At 38.3% G+C, this 22,333-nt stretch overlaps 3 protein-coding genes across 3 annotated transcripts; 2 read left to right on the forward strand and 1 right to left on the reverse strand.

Annotated features, from left to right (window-relative positions):
- Positions 1-4: 4 nt before the first annotated feature.
- LOC144660515 (max-like protein X) lies at positions 5-6,544 on the forward strand. Its single transcript, XM_078521171.1, has 10 exons — positions 5-87; positions 860-908; positions 1,977-2,042; positions 2,788-2,882; positions 3,044-3,143; positions 4,028-4,127; positions 4,868-4,904; positions 5,027-5,074; positions 5,252-5,368; positions 5,842-6,544. Exons 1-10 carry the CDS (start codon positions 49-51, stop codon positions 5,908-5,910), a joined length of 720 nt encoding a protein of 239 aa, XP_078377297.1. The 5' UTR covers positions 5-48; the 3' UTR covers positions 5,911-6,544.
- Positions 6,545-8,029: 1,485 nt separating this feature from the next.
- LOC144660505 (uridine phosphorylase 2-like) lies at positions 8,030-14,430 on the reverse strand. The gene is made up of 7 exons (XM_078521161.1): positions 14,276-14,430; positions 12,567-12,704; positions 11,545-11,703; positions 10,473-10,587; positions 10,073-10,143; positions 9,463-9,592; positions 8,030-8,944 (listed from the first exon to the last, which is right to left on the reverse strand). Exons 2-7 carry the CDS (start codon positions 12,696-12,698, stop codon positions 8,616-8,618), a joined length of 936 nt encoding a protein of 311 aa, XP_078377287.1. The 5' UTR covers positions 12,699-12,704; positions 14,276-14,430; the 3' UTR covers positions 8,030-8,615.
- Positions 14,431-14,563: 133 nt separating this feature from the next.
- Positions 14,564-20,689, forward strand: LOC144660053 (uncharacterized). The gene is made up of 5 exons (XM_078520611.1): positions 14,564-14,972; positions 16,497-16,732; positions 17,575-18,043; positions 18,537-19,890; positions 20,113-20,689. Exons 1-4 carry the CDS (start codon positions 14,819-14,821, stop codon positions 19,253-19,255), a joined length of 1,578 nt encoding a protein of 525 aa, XP_078376737.1. The 5' UTR covers positions 14,564-14,818; the 3' UTR covers positions 19,256-19,890; positions 20,113-20,689.
- The last annotated feature ends 1,644 nt before the right edge of the window (positions 20,690-22,333 follow it).

Here is a 22,333-nt window from a genome sequence, read left to right on the forward strand (position 1 = left end):
ATCCGGGACAATTATTCCGCATCCGGGCTGTTTCCTCTTGGATTCAAGATGGCGGGCGAAGTTGAAGAGTGGGGAACGAATCAACAGGTTAGAAAATGCGGAAATAATTTTTTATTTTCAAAACAGAAACTTTTGAAAGTTATTTTAACTACCCTATATTTCATTTTCCTAGACTAAAACTTATTCTTGACTAGAGCGTTGTGGTAATCTGCTGTATGCCTCGCTTGTCAAGAAAATTCCCTGTTATTTGATCTGATTTAATATTCCTTTCTTCCTGTCTCTTAATACTTCCAGTTTAGTATCCTTCGTCATTGAATTATTTGAATTCTTTCGCACATTATTTGCATGTGATAAATTCACGTTCTGTTTGTCTGATAAAAGGTTTTGTTTTTGTTTTCCCTATAAAATTATGTGTTAATTTGTAAATAAACAAAACTAGATGGTGGATAAAATTTGTCAGTTCTACAACTGATCTAATGTGGGAGGTGTGATTTCCTATAAATAGTTATGTGTAGATGTATAGAAATGATTGGAATATTTTAAGCCTGACAACAATGTCAAGGCTGTGCTCTAAGAAAAATTACAAGGAGCCCAAAGCCTCCAAGCTATGAGATCCAGGGTGCCCAGCACAAAGCTTATATGAGAGAAATAAGATAATCTGGTCGCCCAAAGACAAAAGTTAGTCACCTGAGGCACCCGGGCACCCTTAGAGCACAGCCCTGGATGTATACTGTGTGTACCATTTGGTTGGATTTTCACTCTAAAAGAAATGCTGTCATTTCTATTAATTTTGCTTAAGTAAAGGCTTGCAGTATAATATAAAACATGGTGTTATTTTCAATGATTATTTTCCTTTTAGCTTGTGACTGTGATTCCAGGAGGCAATGACCAACTTTATGAAGAACAAGGTAAAGCATATTTACCACTTAACTAAATAGACCCTTCCACGGTTTCTGACGCCATCTTGGTTGGGGGGCAAACACGGCAAAATTTACAGTAAATGTATGGGAAAAATCGGGAGTTTGACGCTCGATAATTCGAGGACCGTTGACATTCTGAAACTTTTGTGAATTGCAAACTAAAGATACTAGCTAAAAGAGTTAACTGATTAAATTTGAAGGGGATCAGTTTACTTAGAAGCGAGAAATCATACTTTTAGTTTTTCATACAAATGCTTCTAAATTTTCCCGCGAACGGTGGCTCCATTTTACAGAGAAATATATGAAAAATGAAAATCTTAATTTGCGGCTTTCTAAGTGAGAGTAAAATTCTCAAATTTGATCGGTTAACTCTTTCATCTAATATTTTAGGTTTGTAATTCATAGAAGTTGCAGAAAGTCGACCTTTCTCGAATTATCGAGCGTCAAACTCCCGATTTTTCCCATACATTTACTGTAAATTTTGCCGCGTTTGCCCCCCAACCAAGATGGTGTCAGAAACCGTGGAAGGGTCTATTTAATGGAAAGCAGGTATATTACAGTGATTGGAAGGTGCAATGGCCTAATGGTTACCATTTCAGACTCTGCATCGAACTGTTTGGGTTCGAGCCCTGGCCAGGATTGCTGTGTTGTGTTCTTGGGCAAGACACTTTACTCTCATAGTGCCTCTCTCCACCCAGGTGTATAAATGCTGGGGGAGAGGTGGGTACCCTGTGATGGACTAGCATCCCATTCAGTGGGGAGTAGAAATATTCCTAGCCGCTTAATGCTATCAAACCGGAATAGGCTCCAGCAGTATGGGCCACTTAGCTTGAGGCTTTACTTCTAATATTACAGTGATTAGGAGTGGGGGCTTGTGCAGGGTCTGTTCATGTAGTGGAAAATGTTAACTTGTCAAAAGTTTTCTGTTTATTTGCATAATAATTTTGTCGCTGGTCCATCGTTTCTTGGGGTACATCTAGAACAGAAACCAGACATGACAGAGCTAATGTGATACTCATAACCTTTATTGTACATTGTGTATCTTTTTCACATTAGGTGATTCAACTGATGTCAAGTCTGAACCAGCAAGCCCTGAGGAGGATGCATCAAGAACACATTTTGGTAAACAAGCAAGCTTATTACACTTTTAAAAGGGGTAGTAGGAGAAACTTCAAAGGTTTCTTTTAGTCAGCCCGGTTCATGTGATCAGGTCCAAATAGACAGAGAAAATAAAAGGCAAACTCGTCTAGTTTTTATTTTGAAAAACTGTTGTTCAAAAGCCATCTCCTGTTGAATGGCAATAAATAATACTTATCTTTGGTTTAAATTTTTTTATACCAAATTGATTTTTATTTTCTTTTGTTTCAGATTATAAAAACGGATACATGAATGAGGCAATGAAAGATAAAAATTAAAATGATTTGAACGATTTTAAACCTAAGATAAATTTAAACCACATCATAGACCTGTAATCTCACAACTAGACAATGTTTTTGAATAAAAATCAAATTGGACAAAGTTTGACATTCTCGTGGCTTGTGTTTAAGCTGGTGAATCAAAGCAACAAAAACTGCAAGAGGCAGAGTTGTGAAGTTCCAGGTTTGCTCACTGACAACTTTTAGCTCTGCCTCCAGGACTCACTTTTTCCATTTTGATTGACAATTCGAAACAGAAGCCATCTAAAAGTTCTCAAAAAGATGTCAAGAAACTGTCAAAATAAAATAAATCACAAACTTTGTCAACTGGCAACAGTGTGTGCACTGCAACATTGAACAATATATTAAAGTTTATATGAATGTTATATGATATGCATGTTCAACAGTTATTTTTGGATACATTGTTCATGTAATGTATGTTTGTTCTCTAGATTCCCAAGATGAAGAAACTGACGTGTTTGGCGCCAAAGAACAGAGACGTTTTGCACACAGCGCCGCTGAGCAGAAAAGAAGGGATGCTATAAGGGTCAGTTAAATTTTATGACATATGGTTTGCCTGTTTAAAAAAAATTTGTGCCATATTGCTAGTTAGATTGCTGATTTATAAAACTTGCTTGATGTATTGGTAACTTGGTCTGTTGTTTATTGATTGATTGATTGATTGATTGATTGATTTATAAATTCTAGAAAGGGTACGACGATCTTCAGACAATTGTACCAACCTGCCACCAGCCGAACACTGCCACAGCTATGCAAAAGCTAAGCAAGGCCATCATTCTACAGAAATGTAAGTAACACAAGATTCTGTAGAGACCACAGACCAAGCAAGCTTTGTGCATATGTGTGTACTTCATGCATGGTCAATTTGTTTCAAAATCACTCATAGACAAGAAAGTTGATCACTTGTAGACATACTGTACTTGTACATGACTTGTACAAACATACTGTCACAGTTTCAACCTGCCATATCTATGACAGACTTGTGTCTTACAAGCAGTCAGTTGAATAATAAACTGTGGATTTTGAAGTCTAAAGAGAATAACTTACATGCATTATTATACATTGTAGTCACTAGCTGTCTTCTCATTGGCTAGGAGCCTACAGCTAATTCTGGGAATCCGCGCAACCCCGCGGCAACCTACAGATTAGTGAATAATCTTCTAGCAGATTATTCACTAATCTGTAGGTTGCGCGCGCAATGCATGATTTCCAAGAGCAATGTGTCAAGCATCTGGTGGCGAAGGAAATTCATAGTTCGTCGATTCACTTTTTCAACCAAGAAAAAGTAAATAAAAAATAAAATGGGAATAAATGGGAATTTACAGTGGGATTTTCGGGTGTTTTTCCTTTGGTGGTTTTTTTGGGGGGGGAGGAAAACAGAAAAAGCAGAGAAAAAAACAAAAAAAAAGGGAGGAAAAAAAAAAAAAACGGGGGGGGGGGGGGATATGTGAAAAAAATTGGAAAAAAAAAAAAAAAAAAAAAAATAAAAAAATTTAATTGTCCTGGAGAGTCCTTGAAAAGTCCTTGAATTTTTGACCTAAAAAAAGTGTATAATTATGTGCCAATATGGTTCAACTATCTGGGTCCACTCATCCCTGGCACTGAAACACACTTTATAACACTTGTTGCACTTCTCATGTAAATTTATAAATGACTGTGTTTTCCTTTCAGGTATTGAGTACATCATATTCCTACACCAGCAGAGAAAGAAGCAGGAGGAGGAGTTAGAGGCACTCAGAAAAGAAGTGATGGCTCTAAAAATCATGAAGACGTAAGATTGTTGATTCCCTTTCGAGTTATTATATATTTTCTTTAATGTAAGTTTTGTGAGTTTGGTGACACATCATGGTAATCCCCCCCCCTGGGGGAAAGGAAACCAGGGGGGAGGGGACAACAACGAAGGTGCTTCAAAGATAACCTGAAATACAACCTGGGGCAATGCATAATGGGAGTAACAGGCCAGTGACAGACCTGGCTGGAGATTTGCCACTCACCCAGGTGCAATGCACAGTGAGCAGCAGAGAAAAGAACACATTTGAGTGACTCCATTCAGCGAGATAATAGAGGCAACTGCAGGCTGCCAGCACAGCTCCAACCTCAAAAGAGTTCAGATGTTTGTGAATCTGCCTTTCAGGAATCGGATTACTCAGACATCAATGAATCTACCAAGCAGACATCTTACTTGATATTGAGAGATTGTCAATCTGAATTGTGATGAACATTCCTTAGTTGATGATTTCGTTTAATTTCTTTACCTGTCTGCTTGACAAGTGAAGAAGTGACAATGCATTTTCTTTTTAGAATGAAATAAATATTGAAATGTTAGTCATTATCGGAAATTAATTTTAATTTATTCATTTGATAGTTTTTGTTGGTTTCCTTTGGCAACTAGTTAGTTTAGTTTTCCCTTAAATTTTGATTATTCTTGAAAGATGACTTTTCATGAAGATTGATATCCTCAGGGAAACAAATTACAGTTGCGTATTTAGTCAATGTCTCCTTTATCCTCAGGAATTATGAACAAATAGCCAAAGCACATCAGAATCAGGTACAAAATCATTGTTTGTTTGTTTGTTTTTTCATTTTTTCCTTTGAGATTCTTTGTAGCCTCAACACACTTGTCAATGAGTAATCCTTTCCTCTTCACTTATGATGTATAATTATTTTTAGCCAGCACAAGGGCAGAAGCAAGTACCAGATCAGGCCAAATTTAGTGTGGTAAGTTATATACAGTAGTTGTCATGTTTTAGTGTAATGGTCCCTCAAGTCTTTAACATTACAGTCCGATTTTGGTGGCAGATTCCAGTGTACTTCAACTGTGATGACCAGACATGGATTATAGGATGAATTACATTCAGTAAAAGCTAATTTAATGTGTATTTTTCCCTTTCGTAGTTCCGACAGATCATGGAGACACAGTTCCTGTCATTTAATGCATCAGTCAATGTCACCAATTTTGAAGCACTATCAGCTTGCATATTCAGTTGGCTTGAAGAATACTGTAAGCCTCAGGTAAGAGGAGTTTATAAAACTGCCCTTTGCACAGCACCCACTAGATTAGTGTCCTGTGGCATCCACTAGATTATCTACTAGGCAACTGTGCTGTGGCATTCACTAGGTCACTGTCCTGTGGCATCCACTAGGTCACTGTCCTGTGGCATCCACTAGGTCACTGTCCTGTGGCATCCACTAGATTACTGTCCTGTGCAGCATAAACTACAGTCCTGTGCGAGAAGTGAAAATCGGAGTCAAGGTCACAAGATCGATGGAATTGGTGTCAGAAGATTGCACTTTGCAGTTCTGACTCTGTCACTTATGATTCAGTGAAAACTCGATTGGCGGAGTCAAAAGCAGAAGCACTTGGCAGAAGCACTTTGAGTGCTGGACAAAGGACAAGTTCCTTAGTTTGTTTAATTTTGATTGTTTCTTGTTCATTATTATATTGATTTCTTATTAATCGTTTCTTATTCACTTTCCACCTCTAGTATCTGCAAGACATTGTGATCAATGCTCTTAAAAGTCTGAACAACCAAGGACTTCTGCAGCAGCAATAGTTTTAAAACTACTTGGCAGCTACCCAGGAGTGGACAACAGAGAAAAAGACCATGTATTGAGAACATGCATCTGGCATACAAAGCACTGTTCTTAATTAAATAATCAATTATTGGCTCAGGTGATACATGTATCTTGCCTGAGCAATTGTTTTAAGCATAACATACAGGATGCTTGCAGATAAGCCAGGGAGGAACACAGTTCTCTTCTTTTTTGCAGATTGAGAACTGCTCATTTTTAAACCAATCAAAGCCAAATTACATTTAGGCTCTGAACTGGAGTTGTGACATTGCTGTATTAAAGCTAAGCTGGTGCTGGCACCGAAAAACACAGTTTACAAACCCTGCAAAGCTTAAAGCACAAATTTGAGTCAAAAATGAAGGGTCAAGATGAAAAAAAAAAATGTTTTTCATTACTTCCCTCTTCTCTCTACCATCGTTTTTTCTCTGTCTGTTTTCATGTCACAACAGATGATTGAGGCAAATGAAACCATAGCACATAGAAAAAAATATTAAACTTGGGTGTCATTGATTCGCAGTTGACAATCAAAGATAACACATCTAGTTTCCTTCCAGCTGTAAATAAATTTCGTCTGAATGAAGAAAATTATTAAGAAATTAAAGGAATTAAATCAAGTGCCATAATTATTGTTGCAAACAGTTGAGTACCATCATGATAAGCCTACACAACAGGTGGTTTATGGGCTTATTTACAGGCTTTTGTTGTCATGTAATAAATCTCTTATTAACCAAGCTTGCTTGTAAAACAATATGTATGGACCTTGCTGCACTCAGTCCATGCTATCAAGACCTCTGGCTGATTGCCATTACGGCCCTCGTGCTTGGTTAATAAGAATTATTATCCAACTTTGCTGCGTAGAGTACAAATAACGCACAAAACGAGTACAAAATAATCTCACAATATTTATACTCATCTCATTCTCCCTGACTGCACGAGATTAAAAAACGTGGCAAGCCAGCATTTTGGAGAAAGAAAACCTTGGATAAAATCTCTAGCCTGGGAGCAGGCTCTCTATTCAGGGGCAACGCGAATTGAGCTCCTCGAATCGCGGGATCGTGCCTTCGGTGCTCGAAGAGTTCAATTCACATTGTCCCTGAATAGAGAACCTATTTGCAGGTTAATAAATCTCATAATAGACATTTAAGTGTGTAGTATCACTGTACATTTTTGCTCATCATTTTTATTTTGACTCACCCTTTGGCTTGCCAAAATACTGCAAGACTCGTAAAAATATACAGCGATACTACACACTAAAATGTCTAATAAGATATATGATTGTATATTTGGTATGTACATGTACACAAAGCAGTACACAATCCACAATTTAAAAAAAATAATCATGCCTTTTAAAAACTTCAAGCTTCAGGAACTTTTTAACTTCCATTGGAGGCTTCATTATACATGCTAAAATAAACTGGTTCATTTTATTTTTTATTTTATTTTTTTTAGCCAGTGTATGTGAAGCCTCCTATTGAATTCTCACAAAATCTTTCCTATAAATCAAGCATTTTTGTAGCTAATAAGAAGCTAGTCAGGAGATTCGTTATGTTTGGAGCTGGAGGGCTTCAGGGTTTTGCACCCTGGCAAATTATGTGCAAGGCCATACCCTCTTTGGTAAACTGAAACTTGTCAGTTCAGATGTTGAAAACAGCCAGGCAAAACTGTACTTGCGACTGGTCAATTTGCCTGCTGGATGGCCACATGGAGGCAAGTGTGGCCGAGTGGTTTGGGGCGCTGGTGTTGTAATCCGGTCATGTAATAAATGTGTTGTAATCCGGAGGTCCCCGGTTCAAGACCTGCCCTGGCTACTAGCTGGATTTATTTCTCGGTTGTCCCGAGTTTAAATCCTCGACCACGCTTTGTATATAGCCAACTGGTCTGCCTCCTGCCAGTTGGGATTTTTAACCTTGTTATGTTCATTTAAAAATATTTGTTTCCTCTGTTTCAGTGGCATGCCTGTAAACTAGCTATCTCGTTGAGATATGAAGCTAAGTGCATGACCACTATAAACACCATTTTGTATTTTTTATTTATTTTTTTTAACCCCTGGCTAGTGTATTTTTGACCAAAGCAAATAAGGCATATTTTTCTTTTTTTATCCAATACTGTTTTATTTTATTCTTATACACCAGACAATTCGCCATTGATATAATATTTTCCCTTGCATATTACAACAATGTACAACCACAAAAATTGAATGTGGACAAATTAATTACAAATCCTTGTCCATTACATTATTTCCCTTTATAATATTATTATTAAAATACTGTAAAAATATTTCCACTTCACGCTATTATCAATAATACCAGTAACCAGGTGAATATATATCACTCCCTGTATTGCACTAACAATGTACAGTAAATACACTGTATTTGCATGGTAATATATCTTGAAATGTACTTGCGCTCGGCAACAAAAATTGCCTTGCAATTTCATACCCAAAGGCAGATATCATTATAAAAATATAATGAAAAAAGTATTGATCATTTCACACCCAATAGTCATTGCTACATAATTGTTAATTGTTTAATTTATAATTCCTAACTAGTAAATTATCACCTTTTTACAACAAAGAAGTTTGAGATTTTTTGACAGACTTGGAACCACATTCTCCCAACCAGAAATATATAACTAAAGATAATTCATGAAAAACATGAATTTTGATATTGTCAATGCAACTTTAGAGTTAAGTGGCCTTGTGTCGTTTCCTTGGGGAACATACATCCCCATTGCTTTGCTCTAGAGTCTTCTTTATGTACTTGGCAACAAGTCTGGGGGGTCGCATCTGAAAGTCCTCATGCTCTTCAGGGGTTAGTCCAACCTGGTCGCCCTTCAAACGGTCCAAAAGAGTGACACACAGTATAGCTGCAGATACACCTGCACGCTTACACATTGCCGCAAAGCATACGCTTTCCATTTCAATGTTGCGCACTCCTGCATCATAGATTTTTTGCAGGAACTTGAGTTTGTCATCTAGTGTGTAGTCACAGAAAGCTCCATCAATCCTTGCTTGCCCTGAAGGATAGCAAAAAGTGATACTCAAAAATAAATCAGTGATAGTGAAGGATAACAAGAATAGCTACAGATATTATCACTACTATAGTAACATGGAAAAAATACTTTGTCTGATCATTAAACTTTGATTCATAAGTACTGAATGATGGAAAAATGCTTACTTATGGATTGCTCAAGTTAATAAGGCTCGGTAGTCTTCCTTGATCTGAAAGATGACAAAATATAGAAATTTTATGCTTTCATCAACACTAAGCTTTCAGGTAAAGTTTGTAAACCTTTGTTGCTGATAATGACTTTTTGTGTTGTTGTAATTTTATGATGGTAAAGACACTTACAATCATTTATCAAAATGTATACAAAAAGCTTACAGTCAACACTCTTAAATGGAACCATAAAGACCAGCTCCAGCTGTCCATTAGTGAGGTGTGTAGATGGAGTTTATAAAAGACTGTAGAAACATTCAGTCTGGAGCACTCTTGAAGAATTAATAAAAGTTAAAACCTCATTATTCTAAATACCTTCATAAAAGTCATGGGTACACATAGTGTCTCCAACTGCTGTAAGTATGTCACCACTGCAATCTAACAACTGTTTCTGGAGTTGTTCATCAAGAGTTGCTGGAAACTTCACTACTTTACCTAAAATCACCTGAAAAGAGGAACAATCAAATTGAATTTTCCATTATTTTCTTTGGAAGGAAAGTGTGCCATTTTCCATCTCTGACCAAATATATCTTCTCACAATTTTCAACGTAATAAAAGAAGTTTATAATCAAATGTGCTTTTAAACTTCACAGAAAAATAATTTATTAATTATTAATCATTTTAATTTTTAATTTCTTTTTAATCTACTATATAATAATACAGTCGTTTACACGGGACCGGTCCAGATCGGATCCGGTCCGATTTTCGGGTCGGATAGACCTTCTGTTTACACAGGACCGTTCTGGAACTGGTCCGGAAAGGATCCAAAACTGGACCTGCTATTTTGCAGGTCCAGTTATGGATCCGTTCCAGAAAGGTCCCGTGTAAACAGAAGCCGATCCGGGCCGGTCCGGTTCGGTTCGGTTCTGGACCAGTCCCACGTAAACGTAGCCTTAGAGAGGTTCAACTGTACATTTTATCATACCTGTTCACTAAATGGTTCCAAGAGAGCATTGACTGCAGTTCTTGTGATTACAACAGTTCCAGGCTCCAAACCTTTGAGAATAAAAGCTTAATATTAAAATAATGATATCTGTAGGTTACAGTAAGTCTGCATTTGAACCTAGTGCCAAAATGGCCAGCACATAACTGCACCGCTTACTGAAACATAGGAACTTGTAGTCTACTTCCCCCTGATGGGGTGCTAGTCCATAATTTGCTCAGAGCACACTAACCCATAGGCCATCTTTCCTCTCAGTTGAAATTTTTTTTAAACATTAAAAACTTCTACGTAGTCACTTAAGAGTCACTATATATAGCTTATAGAATAATACACAAATACTGAGGAAACAATAAAATTAATAATTACTATTGTTTATTATTACCTAAGCCTCCAGATGTGCCAATGCGGAAGAATTTAACATCTTGTGCTTCAGCATAATGCAGCAGTTTGAGAATTTCATGCAAAATGACGATAACAGAAGGAACTCCAATGCCATGCTGTGTGGATAAAGAATTGGAATTATAAGCAAGTCAGAAAAAATAAATGTTTCGTTGTCTTAAATATTTACAACCTTGTAAAACCTGATTTTCTCAGTTAAAGGTATATACATTGCTGACAGCAAGAAGCCCAGAAGTCTCACCCCCTTATTAATTAACGTTAACTTATTTTGTGCAGATTTACAATGTAATCCAATCAGAACTCAATTGGAAATTGTTCATGGCCTTTGATTGGATAATGACTGCACAGATTAATTTTAATTAAAAAGGTTGTCAAACTTTTGGGCTCTTTAAGCACCATGGGGGGGGGGGGGGGGGGGGGGGCCCGGGCCGAAGGGGCGGGAGTGACCCGGGGGCGGCGGCCGGCGGCCCACCCGCCCGGGGCGAGGAGCGGCGCCCCCCCCCGGGGGAGGGGCCGGGGGAAGGGAGCCGGGGGACAGGTGGGCGTGGGGGAGGGCACAGCCAAACCGAGCGAGGCCGTGGACGACGCCCGAAGACACGAGAAGGGCCCCGAGGAAACAGCAATTTACATAGGCACTTAAGGGCTTTTTTCCCAATAAAAAAGGCTTTCAGTCTCAGGCATATATTGATGGCTCATGGTACCTAGAGATGACCTCAGTGACTGGCAAGTTAAAACCCTATCCTTTTTCCTCTGAGAGTCCATGGCTCTGTGAACTCCCAGCTAAACAGAATTAAACGTTTGTAGCTTTCCTGGATCAGAAGTGATAATTATAATAAATAATAATAATAATAATAATAAAATATTTATATAGCGCCAACATCCTAAAAGTTCAAAAGCGCTTTACAGAAGTTAAACATTAAAAATTTTCAAAACACTATTAAAAAATATATATATATATATATATAAAAATAGTAAAAATGGTACAAAAATGCTTACAATCTTACGACTAATAAATTACACTTAATTACAATCTTACGACTAATAATTATACTTACATTTACAGCTAGGACTGGTCCAACTTTGTACAGCACATAACGATCAGACTTGGACAGGTTACAAGGCTCCTTATCAGTCTTCACATGGTCCTTGAGTTCATTTTGTATAAACTTGGCAAAGAGCTTTATGCGATCTGTACTTCCTCCCATGCACACAAACTACGAGAATCATTACCATTCTATTAAAACAGGCCTATAGGATTGTTAAAAATCTAAGCAGCTGAGCATAATAAATTAAAAAATATCCAACAAATAATTACTAGTAAAATTAGATCTCAGTTATTATTATTTATAATCCACTGATCAATACTTGTGCATGCTTTAGTTTTAATGCTTTTGAAAGTATTTATAAACATTTGTTCAAATTTTTATATTTTTAACATTTTTATCTTGTACAAATTTTATTGTCCCACTGGGCCCCAATGGATACCAGCCTTGATCGTTGCTGAATGGGCCACCCTGGTTAAATAAAGTTTTCTTACCTAGGAAAAACCTAAAGTGAAAATCACAGCATCACTGCGGTTAAAATAAAATAAATGCAAGTTGATTGGTTTACGTAATTTGTTTAACACTGTGATTTAAATAAAAAGTAAGACCTGAAAAAGTGACTTTGTTCGTTTGTTTGTACTTGTCTGTAAAATCAGGTGACGATTATCAAATCGGATGGGGTATATTGGTATTTTGTACTTAACAACAACAATAACAACAACAACAACAATACAACAACAACAACAACAATACAACAACAACAACAATCAACAACAACAACAATCTTTTATTTCGTGCCCAGAAGAGTTTTTTACCAGCAATAAAGCCAATGGTAGAAATTTATTGGAGGGTTATAAAATAAATAATAAAACCCCTCCTGGCTTGCTGGTACACTGGAGGATACCGGTAATGCCCTTGGCTGAAAGATTGTCCTCAAAAGTTCACAGTTGCCCTTGGACAATCTTTCAGCCTTGGGCATTATCCTCAAATATACCAGCTGCCTGAAGGGGTTTAATTACTAAATATCGCCTTACCTTGACATCACCAAACAAGTTTCTGATATTTTCATGATCGCCAGCTTTCATTCCAATGTGAAATAGCATGTCATCTTCAAGCAACTTCAAATGAGGGTTACTCACAAAACGTGAGTTTGTTGATGAGTCCATTTCCTTCTATCAAAAAATTGATAGTTAATAGTAAGAAAAGGTAAGGCCATAGAATCTAAAAATCAAATTGCTATGCTAGTGGTCGACTCTGGTTTTTGTGGCGCAGAGAGGGCCTCACCAAGGGTGGGAGTTTGACTATTAATAGAGACCCAAGGTTGGGGGACTAAGTGTACGTGGGTAGGGATATTGACATCCCCAACAGTCCCCTAGGTAAAAAGTTTTACTCAGTTCCAATCTTGGAAAGTGGAGAGGGGCTGGCCAAGGGTAGGAATTTGACTCTCAATGGAATCCAAAGGGTGAGGAAATTAACATTTGAAAACCTGAAAATGTCAAATTCCCATGCGGTTGCCTGCATCACTGCCCCCCCCCCCCCCCTCATCCTGGCACAAACCATTGATAGGTGCATTACGTTTCCCTAATAATTTGCCAGTACTCATTCATACCATGGTGGAGATACTGTGAGGGTTTCTTGGCCAACAACACAACACATGTATAAAGCATAATCCCAACCTGGACATCTTAAATCCAGAGTGTGTTGCTCTAGAAATATCCATACTCCTACTGTGTAGGTTCTCTTTGCAACACCGCCGCCTTCCCTTTATTTTAGCACCCTGAGGGTGGGATGGATAGGGGTATTCTCTGGAATCCACAGAATTATCCAGCATTCTAGCCTGTAGCCTGCAAATACAGCCACCTCTCATCGCTCCCGCTATTATGTGTGAAACACAAAGAGAGACGTTGTAGCAGGAGCAATAAGACTGCTGCTGTATTCGCAGGCTATCTATATCGTGTCCCACAATATGTTAATATTTGATTTCAACCTAATATTAACTAAACTAGGGTTAAAACCCCCAATGCACTGTCTTACTCTATAGTGGTAGCCCAAGGTTATGTCATAAGCAGAATTTTATACATTAGGCTAGGATTTAGTTTTATTGGTTACACTGAGGCTCATTAGTAGCTGGGCCTTCCAAGGTCCTAAGCTTCAAATTATTACTGTTTTCATTTTGCTGATTGCCTTTATATTGGCCACTCTGGACTTTGCTGCACTCGAAAATCACTACATATGTTTCGTATGGCCTTCCTAGTCAGTCAATAAACATCTGATATTCGACACCTGCACACCCCCGATACGCCCCCTTTATTCCCCCGGTCTGGTTTGTACGTGTTTACGTACAAGCAAAATGACTTGGAATAAGTTATTTATTAAGAATATTGTAAATCACTGCCACGTATTCCCATTTAGGCGGTTCGCAAAGCAGGAGAACAAATAAACACGTGTAAATTTGAAAGAATACTGAGGTCAAAGTTATTGTTGACATCTTTACGCGACCAGCAGAACGCCACAAGTACAAACTCTGAAACGAAAATCACAGCTAACTTCCTTGACCGATCTGTCTTGAAACCCTCCCCTGGAAAACAAACGTCTTTAGCTAACTGGAGCGGTACGGTATGACCTCAGGGTATTTAAGCTATTTCCTGTTTAGTCTGTGCTTGGAAAAACAAACTTTTGCTCCCACTCGACGTATCTTTGCGTAATCCATCGTAATCTTATCGTGAGGGGGCCTTAAGCTTACCTTGCCCTTATAAACGTTTTCTAGCTTCCCTCAACAACCTGATACTCTGAACTATTGCAGCAATTCCTGGACTGCAATAACTTGGTTGTGCAATCTCCCACCAAACTACAAAAGGCGACAACAATAGAGTAATAGAAGTACAAATTTATGCAACGATCGAACGGGGTACGGGTACGACTCGCGGGCTCCTCTCTCGAACAAGCGGCTGGTTCACCGGGCAATATGTGTCGCCATACATGAAGTATTTACCCAAGCCTCCTCTACCGAGGTCCACTTTCAGTTTCTTTCTGATGTCGTACCGCTTATTCTGAACACACAGAAGGCGGAAGTCAACTTTTTCCCTTGCACACGGAAAAAGAAGCCTGACGGATTACTTTTTTGGCAAACGAAATAGTTAATTACGTACAGTGACATAATTTGGCCTTTTTTTTTCCGTTTTCCTTAAATTCAGAAAGAACCTTACCCAAGCGACTGTATGTTTGCTGTTTGGTACAAGTTCCAGAACAACTACACATTAGCTCACATTCCAAGTCTGCACATTTTATGGAAAGAAAGGTTAATGTGAAGCAAAGACCGTTGTCTCCTCGTGGTGATCCATTCGACCAGGAGGAAGACGTGCTTGACTACCCGGGACTAGATGATGAAAGTAATGGCAGTGGGCCTGTGTCGAGAGAAGCACATATTGCTCTCAGAAAAGGTATTGCAATGGGTATTGAAGCTTTCGATAAAAGGCTTTTGGTTCCCTTAGAGTAACAAGTAACTAAAACCAAACAAGAAAAGAAAGACCCAGTGTTTGAAGTGTGAACTATCTGGTATCTCCCAAAACCTTGAAACAAGAATTAGAGGATGATAACTCAGCAGGTTTTGCAGGAGAATGCCAATGACATAACATCAAAATAATATATTGCATCACTCTTTGCTCACTCAATTCTTCCCATTCTTTAGAGATTCTGAGATGCAACACAAATTCTATTGTGACGACATATATATAGCTCAACAGTGAACCACACAGTGTCTCTGAATGGTTGTTACATGTTGATAACAATTCCGAAAGAACTGAAAGAACAACCAGCGAGACACCAGCTACTCAGATCTCTGTAGAGCTAGGTATAGATTAGAACATTAGTATTTTTCAGGTCAAAACTTAGATGTCTTTTTAGCCTGCAAGCAGGATTGCTTTCGAACAATGAGTCACAATAAGAATCAGTCAGTTACTAGTGAGGCCTGGCTCCTATCTCATCAAATTTTCTTGTTCACACCAGTGAGGAAAGTGAGCTGACTCGTTCTTGCAGCTTGGCCACTTATATGCAAGACCCTATAAGTCAGATTGCTTGCTAGCTAATGTCTCAAAGAACTGAGCATGAAAAGAGAGACATCTCTTCATTCAGCTAACATCCATTTTATTTTGTTATCATTTGTCAATATTTAGGAGATCTTTGGTTCTTAGTACCATTAATAAGTGACATCACTGATGTTGTCAGTTGATAACAGTGATGCCAGTGCATGTCGTAGCCAACAGCTAGTGTTATTGGCAATCAAATTATAAAAATCCAAATGATAGTGTTCATGTTTGTTACTTATTAATTGTCACTGGCTGCCTTAAATCATTAACAATCAATTACAAATGAATGACCTATACACAGACAAATGTGCAATCTTGTCCCCAGAGCCAGTGCGCAAGAGCAAGAAAGTGGCCAAGTCTGATTTGAAAGTCTGTGATTCATGTTCTTCCAGTCGTAGTGCCCAGACTCACAGTTTATCTCACTCAAAGCTGATTGGCTGACAATCAATAAAGAGCACTTTGCACATGCTCAAAATATTGGACTTGGCCAGAGTCTACATTCTTGGTGCTGACCAAAAGAGCAACAGGCTCTGGGGATGAGATTGACACAAGTACTGCAGCGTTAATGATATTACGTAACTTACTTACTGACTGACCGACCGATTTACTTACTTACAATCAGTTACAGTCAATTTCTATTGAAGTACCCATAGTCAGGAGATGACATAGTTGACAGGAGTAAGTGTTTGTCAGTAACTGGTATATCGTTAATAGAAATAATATTCAAGTTACTACAGCTTATATTAGAACTGACTGGGCTGGGATCTTGGACATTCTTTTGTGGCACTCCTGTGTGTTATTGTTATTGTTCTTTTTGTGCCTAGTGCAATAATACAATTTAGTTACTAAATGTTACCTTTCTGAATCTGCACTCATCAGCATTTGAAAACCTCAAGAAACGATTTTTGGGGGCACAGGCAAGGAACTCTGAGCTACAGGGACAGCTAAAACAGAAAGATAGGAAAGGATCACATGAAAGAGTTTATCAAGAAAGGGATGAACTACTAGGTCATCTGCAGAAGAGCTATCTTGCTTTTAAAGAAAAACATGGTGAAAATGAAGAACTAAAGAAGATTATTCAAGAATTGAAATTAAGTCAGGAAGCTAGAGCTCAGGTGTGTGTTTGCTCTTGCAAATTTGAGGCTTGCTGGTATATATGTGTGTTGTTTCACATTGATCGCGCTGTATAAGTACCACCAGATTAAATTATTAGACCATACTTGTATATATCAAGAAGGTAACCTTCACTAACACTCGCCCAGCAAAGAGAAGTTTTGCTACTCCTGGCTACATACAAACACTACATTCATTTTGTAACTACCTAGTACATACTCCCTACCTACATGTACCTACTTACCCTTCCACCTTATTATAATCTACTTACCTACCTCCCTACCTCCCTCCCTCCCTCCCTACCTACCCCTACCTGCCTGCCTGCCTGCCTACCTAACTACCCACCTATCTACCTGCTTACCAACCTACCTACCTACCTACCTACCTACCTTCCTACATACATACCTACCTACCTACCTGCCTGCCTACCTCCTACCTACCTACCTACCTAATTACCCACCTACCTGCTTACCTACCTACCTTTCTACCTACCAACCTTCCTACCTACCTACCAGCCTAACGGCCTTTCTTCCTTCCTTCCTTCCTACCTACCTACCTACCTACCTACCCATCTACCTACCTACAACCTACCTAACCACCTACCTACCTACGTATGTACCTACGTACCTACTTAACTAGCTACTTACCAACCTAACTTCCTACCTACAGCTGTACGTACCTAGCTACCTTTCCCTACTAGCCAACATTTCCTACCTACCTACTTACCAACCTACCTACATGTACCTAGCTATAATGTTCAACTTCAGCTATACATCCACTGTCTGTCTGTCTGTCTGTCTGTCTGTTTCTCAGTTTATTCATTCTTTTTATTTTCTATTTTCAGAGCAAAGGTGATTCACAACCTGGGTCAACCTCTGAGGAAGAAGGAAAACTAGAAAAGAAAAAATATACAACAATAGTTGAGGAGTTAAAAACGATTGGATTGGAAGTGGTAGAAGAAAATGATCAGTTATACATAATATTAACTGACAGGGATAATCTGAAAAAATGGATAGAAGAAAGATCGGATGGGAATATAACGCTATATATTAAAGGAAGTACTTTAGAGGATAAAGCTACAGAAACAGAAACAGGAAAAGAAATAATATTAACACGACAGGAAGATTATGAGCAAGCAGAAGGGAAAAGAAAAAGAGTTGAAGCTGAGGTTATTCTTCTAAGGCAGAAAATCGAGGATCAAGCACAAGAACTGAATCGGTTTTATAAAGTCTTTAAAGAAGTAATGACGCAGAATAAAAATTTAAGAGCAAAGGGACAGAGTAATAAGGAAATTGAAGATGGAAATACAAAAGGTGATGGATCTTTTTGTTTATGTTTTAAGATACAATACAGTGGAATGCTTTGAATTACAATACACCGCAAGACGAAGTGACTTATATTTCAATATGCACAAGGGCCTTTAGGCCAGTGTGACAAGTGATAACACATAATTCAAATATAAGAGACAAATAATTACTATACTACGGTAATTATCATAATTACTACAATAATGGTAGTAAATAATTGCTGGTTCGAGACCTGACAATCTTGAACAGTTTATAAAAAATTCAGCTAGAAATCGTAACTGGAATTTTTAAAAACGTACACATGTAGCTTTTTCAACTTTGCCGCCGTTTATTATTTAAAGGAAAACCTGAGATTTAAATTCTCTTTTGAAATTCAATTCGAAAACCATGTAATGAGCTGTAGTCCTCGTATTTTGTATTTCTTTATTATTATTTTTTCTGTAGGCTTCTCTATGGTGAGATCCATCTTTATTTTTAAACCTTCTTGATTTCACTTCAGGTCTACCAACTTCACAGCCAGATGAAGCTCCCGTGAAAATACCGACAGTGCAAGAAAAGACTGTTTTTCAGAAGAAAGCGGAGACAATGTTGTCTGCAGCACAAGAACAAGTCGTTGAGATGAGAGAAGTAAAAAAGCACTTGGATCAGCAAAACAAAAGTTTGCGTGCTTTGAAAGACCTCACAGATAAAACCACCAACGATTTTGAGCAGTTAGTCAGCGCTCCGAAAGCCCGGCAAAATTTTGATGATTCTCGGGGAATTTACCCGGAGGGAAGAAGCCCGAGGTGGCCGGAAGAAGGAGCAATATCTTTACCCCAGGGACAAAGTAACAGAGAAGAAGAGAATTTCGAGCGTGTGTTCAGTGATGACGCTCCCTTGAGCATGCCCGTCCAGGAATCAAATTTGCACAGATTTAAAAGCAGTGAGGTAGTCGGTGAATCTGTCTTTGCTAAGAGGCTAGGCGGAGGGGGAAATTTCGTGGCCCCGTCATCGAGAGGGGCCGAAGGCAAAGCGGTTCCCATGGCAACATTTCTGACCGAGAATACGTGGACTGGGGAGAGTGATGATATTGAAGTTATTGAAGAGGAAGAGGATTTTATCGGCGCTACTCCTTCGCGAGGCAAAATTTGCCCAGTGTGCGAGCGCTTCTTTCCCGATAGCTATGGGCAAAGTGAATTCGAGCTTCACGTCGACCAACATTTTGCAGATGATGCGTAGAAAATCAGATGAAAAATCTCCGTATTTCCTCGAATAATAATTATTGTAACCTTTGTTTATAATAACAAATACTTGAACGTGTTTTTTTTTTCGGCTATAAGGCTCGCAAAAAAGTATCGAGAGGATGAAAGTAGCACAAAGTGAACCACGAGCCGAAGGCAAGTGCTTTTCTCAAATTCTTGAGTGCTGTCTTCACGTCTTCACCTTGTGAGACATAAAGAATATAATCTAGACGTTTATTTTACTGCTCGCTTACAAATGCATTTTTATAAAGCGTGCGAAAATCAAATTTTCCTTGCACAGCTGGTATATAAAATATAACGAAACTGAGAACAGTTGAAGCTTAGCAGCGCTCATTTTTGTTACCTGCTTTGGCACAAAAAATAGCGTCAAAACTGTACTTTAGATCCCGACAGAGCATCCTCGAGATTGGCTTGAAACTGGAGCTTTATTAAACATGTTAAATGGGCGGGATAAACCACTCCGCCCCTACCTTTCCCCGGTTGAAGTCAAAATGACCACCCCAGTTTCATCACACTTTTGATGGTCTCGCAATAAAACAGCAAAGTGACGTAGATTTTGAATTTTACAAATGCTTTCACACGACTGGTAGTTAAACACAGTTAGAAAAAAAGGTCAGTGATAAAAATTTGAAACCCTGCGCAGCGTAGGTGCTGAATGTATAAATGAAAAAAATGTAAATACTACGCTGTAGTCAAAAAAACTATTCCCGACGTTTCGGCAATGCTGCCTTCTTCAGGGGGACAAAACTATTTGGATGCCGAAACGTCGGGAATAGTTTTTTTGACTACATCGCGTAGTATTTACATTTTTTTTTTTTCATTTATAGAAAAAAGGTCCTTTTATTCATCAATATCAGACAGGTTTGATTGTATTACGACGACAAAAAATAGAGGTTTCGGTGTCTCAAGAAAGAAACAATTTGATGCAAGTTTTTGCTCTATATAGTTTCCCACGAAACGAATTATTGAGATAAAATATTTAGAAAATGACTGGATCGAATAGCTTGGCATGGATGTTCAAACCTAATTATTTAACATTTTTACCATGTTTTCAATCTGATAACTTAAATAATAACGCAAAAATGAAAATCTCCTTGATTTACGCCACCTGTGTTAGTGAAAAAAAAAGCTTTGTAGGTTTTAGTATTTTAATACCCTACCTTGACGCGAAAATCACCAGCTATAAAAATGCAATCGCTTTGTTTTACTCAAAAAAACATGCAATCTTTTTACTCAGTAAAAAAATAGTCATCCCGTCGATTATTCGAGGAAATACGGATTGAGAAGTACCTTATTTCTCGGTTGAAATCCTCAGACCTGAGAGTTGACCTAGCCCAGTGGTGTTCGTCATTCATGTTCGTTAACGGGATGAACGCGATGATTATTATTAAAGGTACCACCTTAAATCGAATACTGTAATCAAGTTTTTTTGTGTCGAAGTAATATCAAATAGGGTTTTTTTTAGGCCCCGTCCACACTGACCCGGGTAAATTTGAAAACGCCGCGTAAAATGTTTCCCGTCCTCATTATAAACCCGGGTAATTTAAAAGCGATACCCACTTTGGAGAGAGTTTTTGAAAAGTACCGTTTTCAATGTCCAAAAATGCCGTTTCAGTGTATACGGTTTTGCCTATCCGGGTAAAAAAAGATGCGTTTTCAAATTTACCCGGGTCAGCGTCGACGGGGTGACTGTGGTGTTAGCTCACGTGACCCTGTGACGTACGATCGCAGTCCTTGCGAGAACGATCAAAAATAAGACCATTTATGAATTACGTTTTGCCTCTGTTCCAAAACGAGGTATTGTGCAAAGCAGTTTCCTGTCAACGTTTGGGGCCTCGTTTTGAAATGGAGGTGAAAGGTTCTTCGGAAAGTGGCCTTCTTGTGTAAATAATAAAAAAGTAAAAACTATGTTAAGAAGGGGGATTTCACATCCGAAACTAACCAAAAGAATATCCCTTGAGCCGTCTTATTTCTACCCTTTCAACTGCCAAGTATCTCTTTACAGGGATGTGGCGCGTTTCATATAAAGTATTTCGGTTGGTGTTTTAAAGGAGCTAAGTCGTTTTTTTATTTTTAATTTACAATTAACTACTTTCAAATTGAGCGAATCCTCAAAATAGCTTTCTAAGGTAGAAAAACACTTGGCAAGTAATAATTATAATAAACTAAAAAATATAAAAAGACGACAAACCTGAAGAAAAATGCCATTTTTGGGATGCAAGGTCCGTTACGTAGTTCTTTTTAAAAAGCGCTGTCGATGAATAGTTGAGCCGTGTTAACTGACATTTTTCCGTTCGAATTTTTTTTTTGTGAAACGTGATCTAAGAAATAGCCCTCAGCTGTAATTTGCTTTAAGAGTTTCGGTGAATTGAGGTTCGCGAGGTTTAAGTTTGCCAGATTGAATTGTGATTTTGTGTATGGACGCCGCTCGCTTAGTAAAAAAAAAAAACTCGTGAACCGTGAAAAAAGAGGTGAAACGACCGTAATTTGCTTTAAGAGTTTCGGTGAATTGAGGTTCGCGAGGTTTAAGTTTGGCAGATTGAATTGTGATTTTGTGTATGGACGCCGCTCGCTTAGTAAAAAAAAAACTCGTGAACCGTGAAAAAAGAGGTGAAACGACCGTTTCATTTTCTTTGAAATCAACGACCTTTTCCTGAATAAAAAACCTTGGGTCATTTGGGAACTGGAAAATAATGCAACTTTTTTGCACTGTCTTCGTGGAATTGTCACTGTCATTGTGGAATTGCACGCATTTTAGGCCTCCTACTGATGAACGGTTACAGCACTTAGATATTTTCAGGAGAGCCATTACGTTCATGGTCTGTCCCTTAGAATTATCTCTTATGCAATGCTTCAGATTGCTTATTTCAGATCGAATAAAGAAAACGGTTTCCCCCTCCCACCACGAAATCAGTAACGACATTGCTATCTTTTGTTGGGTTCTGGTTTTTCACTTTAACGTCAAGTTTTAATTTTTGTAATATCGGTACATAGGATTGTAGATTGTACATAGGATTTAAATACCCTTAAACTTCAACTTGCGTTTTCGTAATTG

This window comes from Oculina patagonica, chromosome 7, assembly GCF_052425735.1.
Source record: "Oculina patagonica isolate OP01 chromosome 7, crgOcupat, whole genome shotgun sequence".
Classification (NCBI taxonomy): Eukaryota; Metazoa; Cnidaria; class Anthozoa; order Scleractinia; family Oculinidae; genus Oculina; species Oculina patagonica.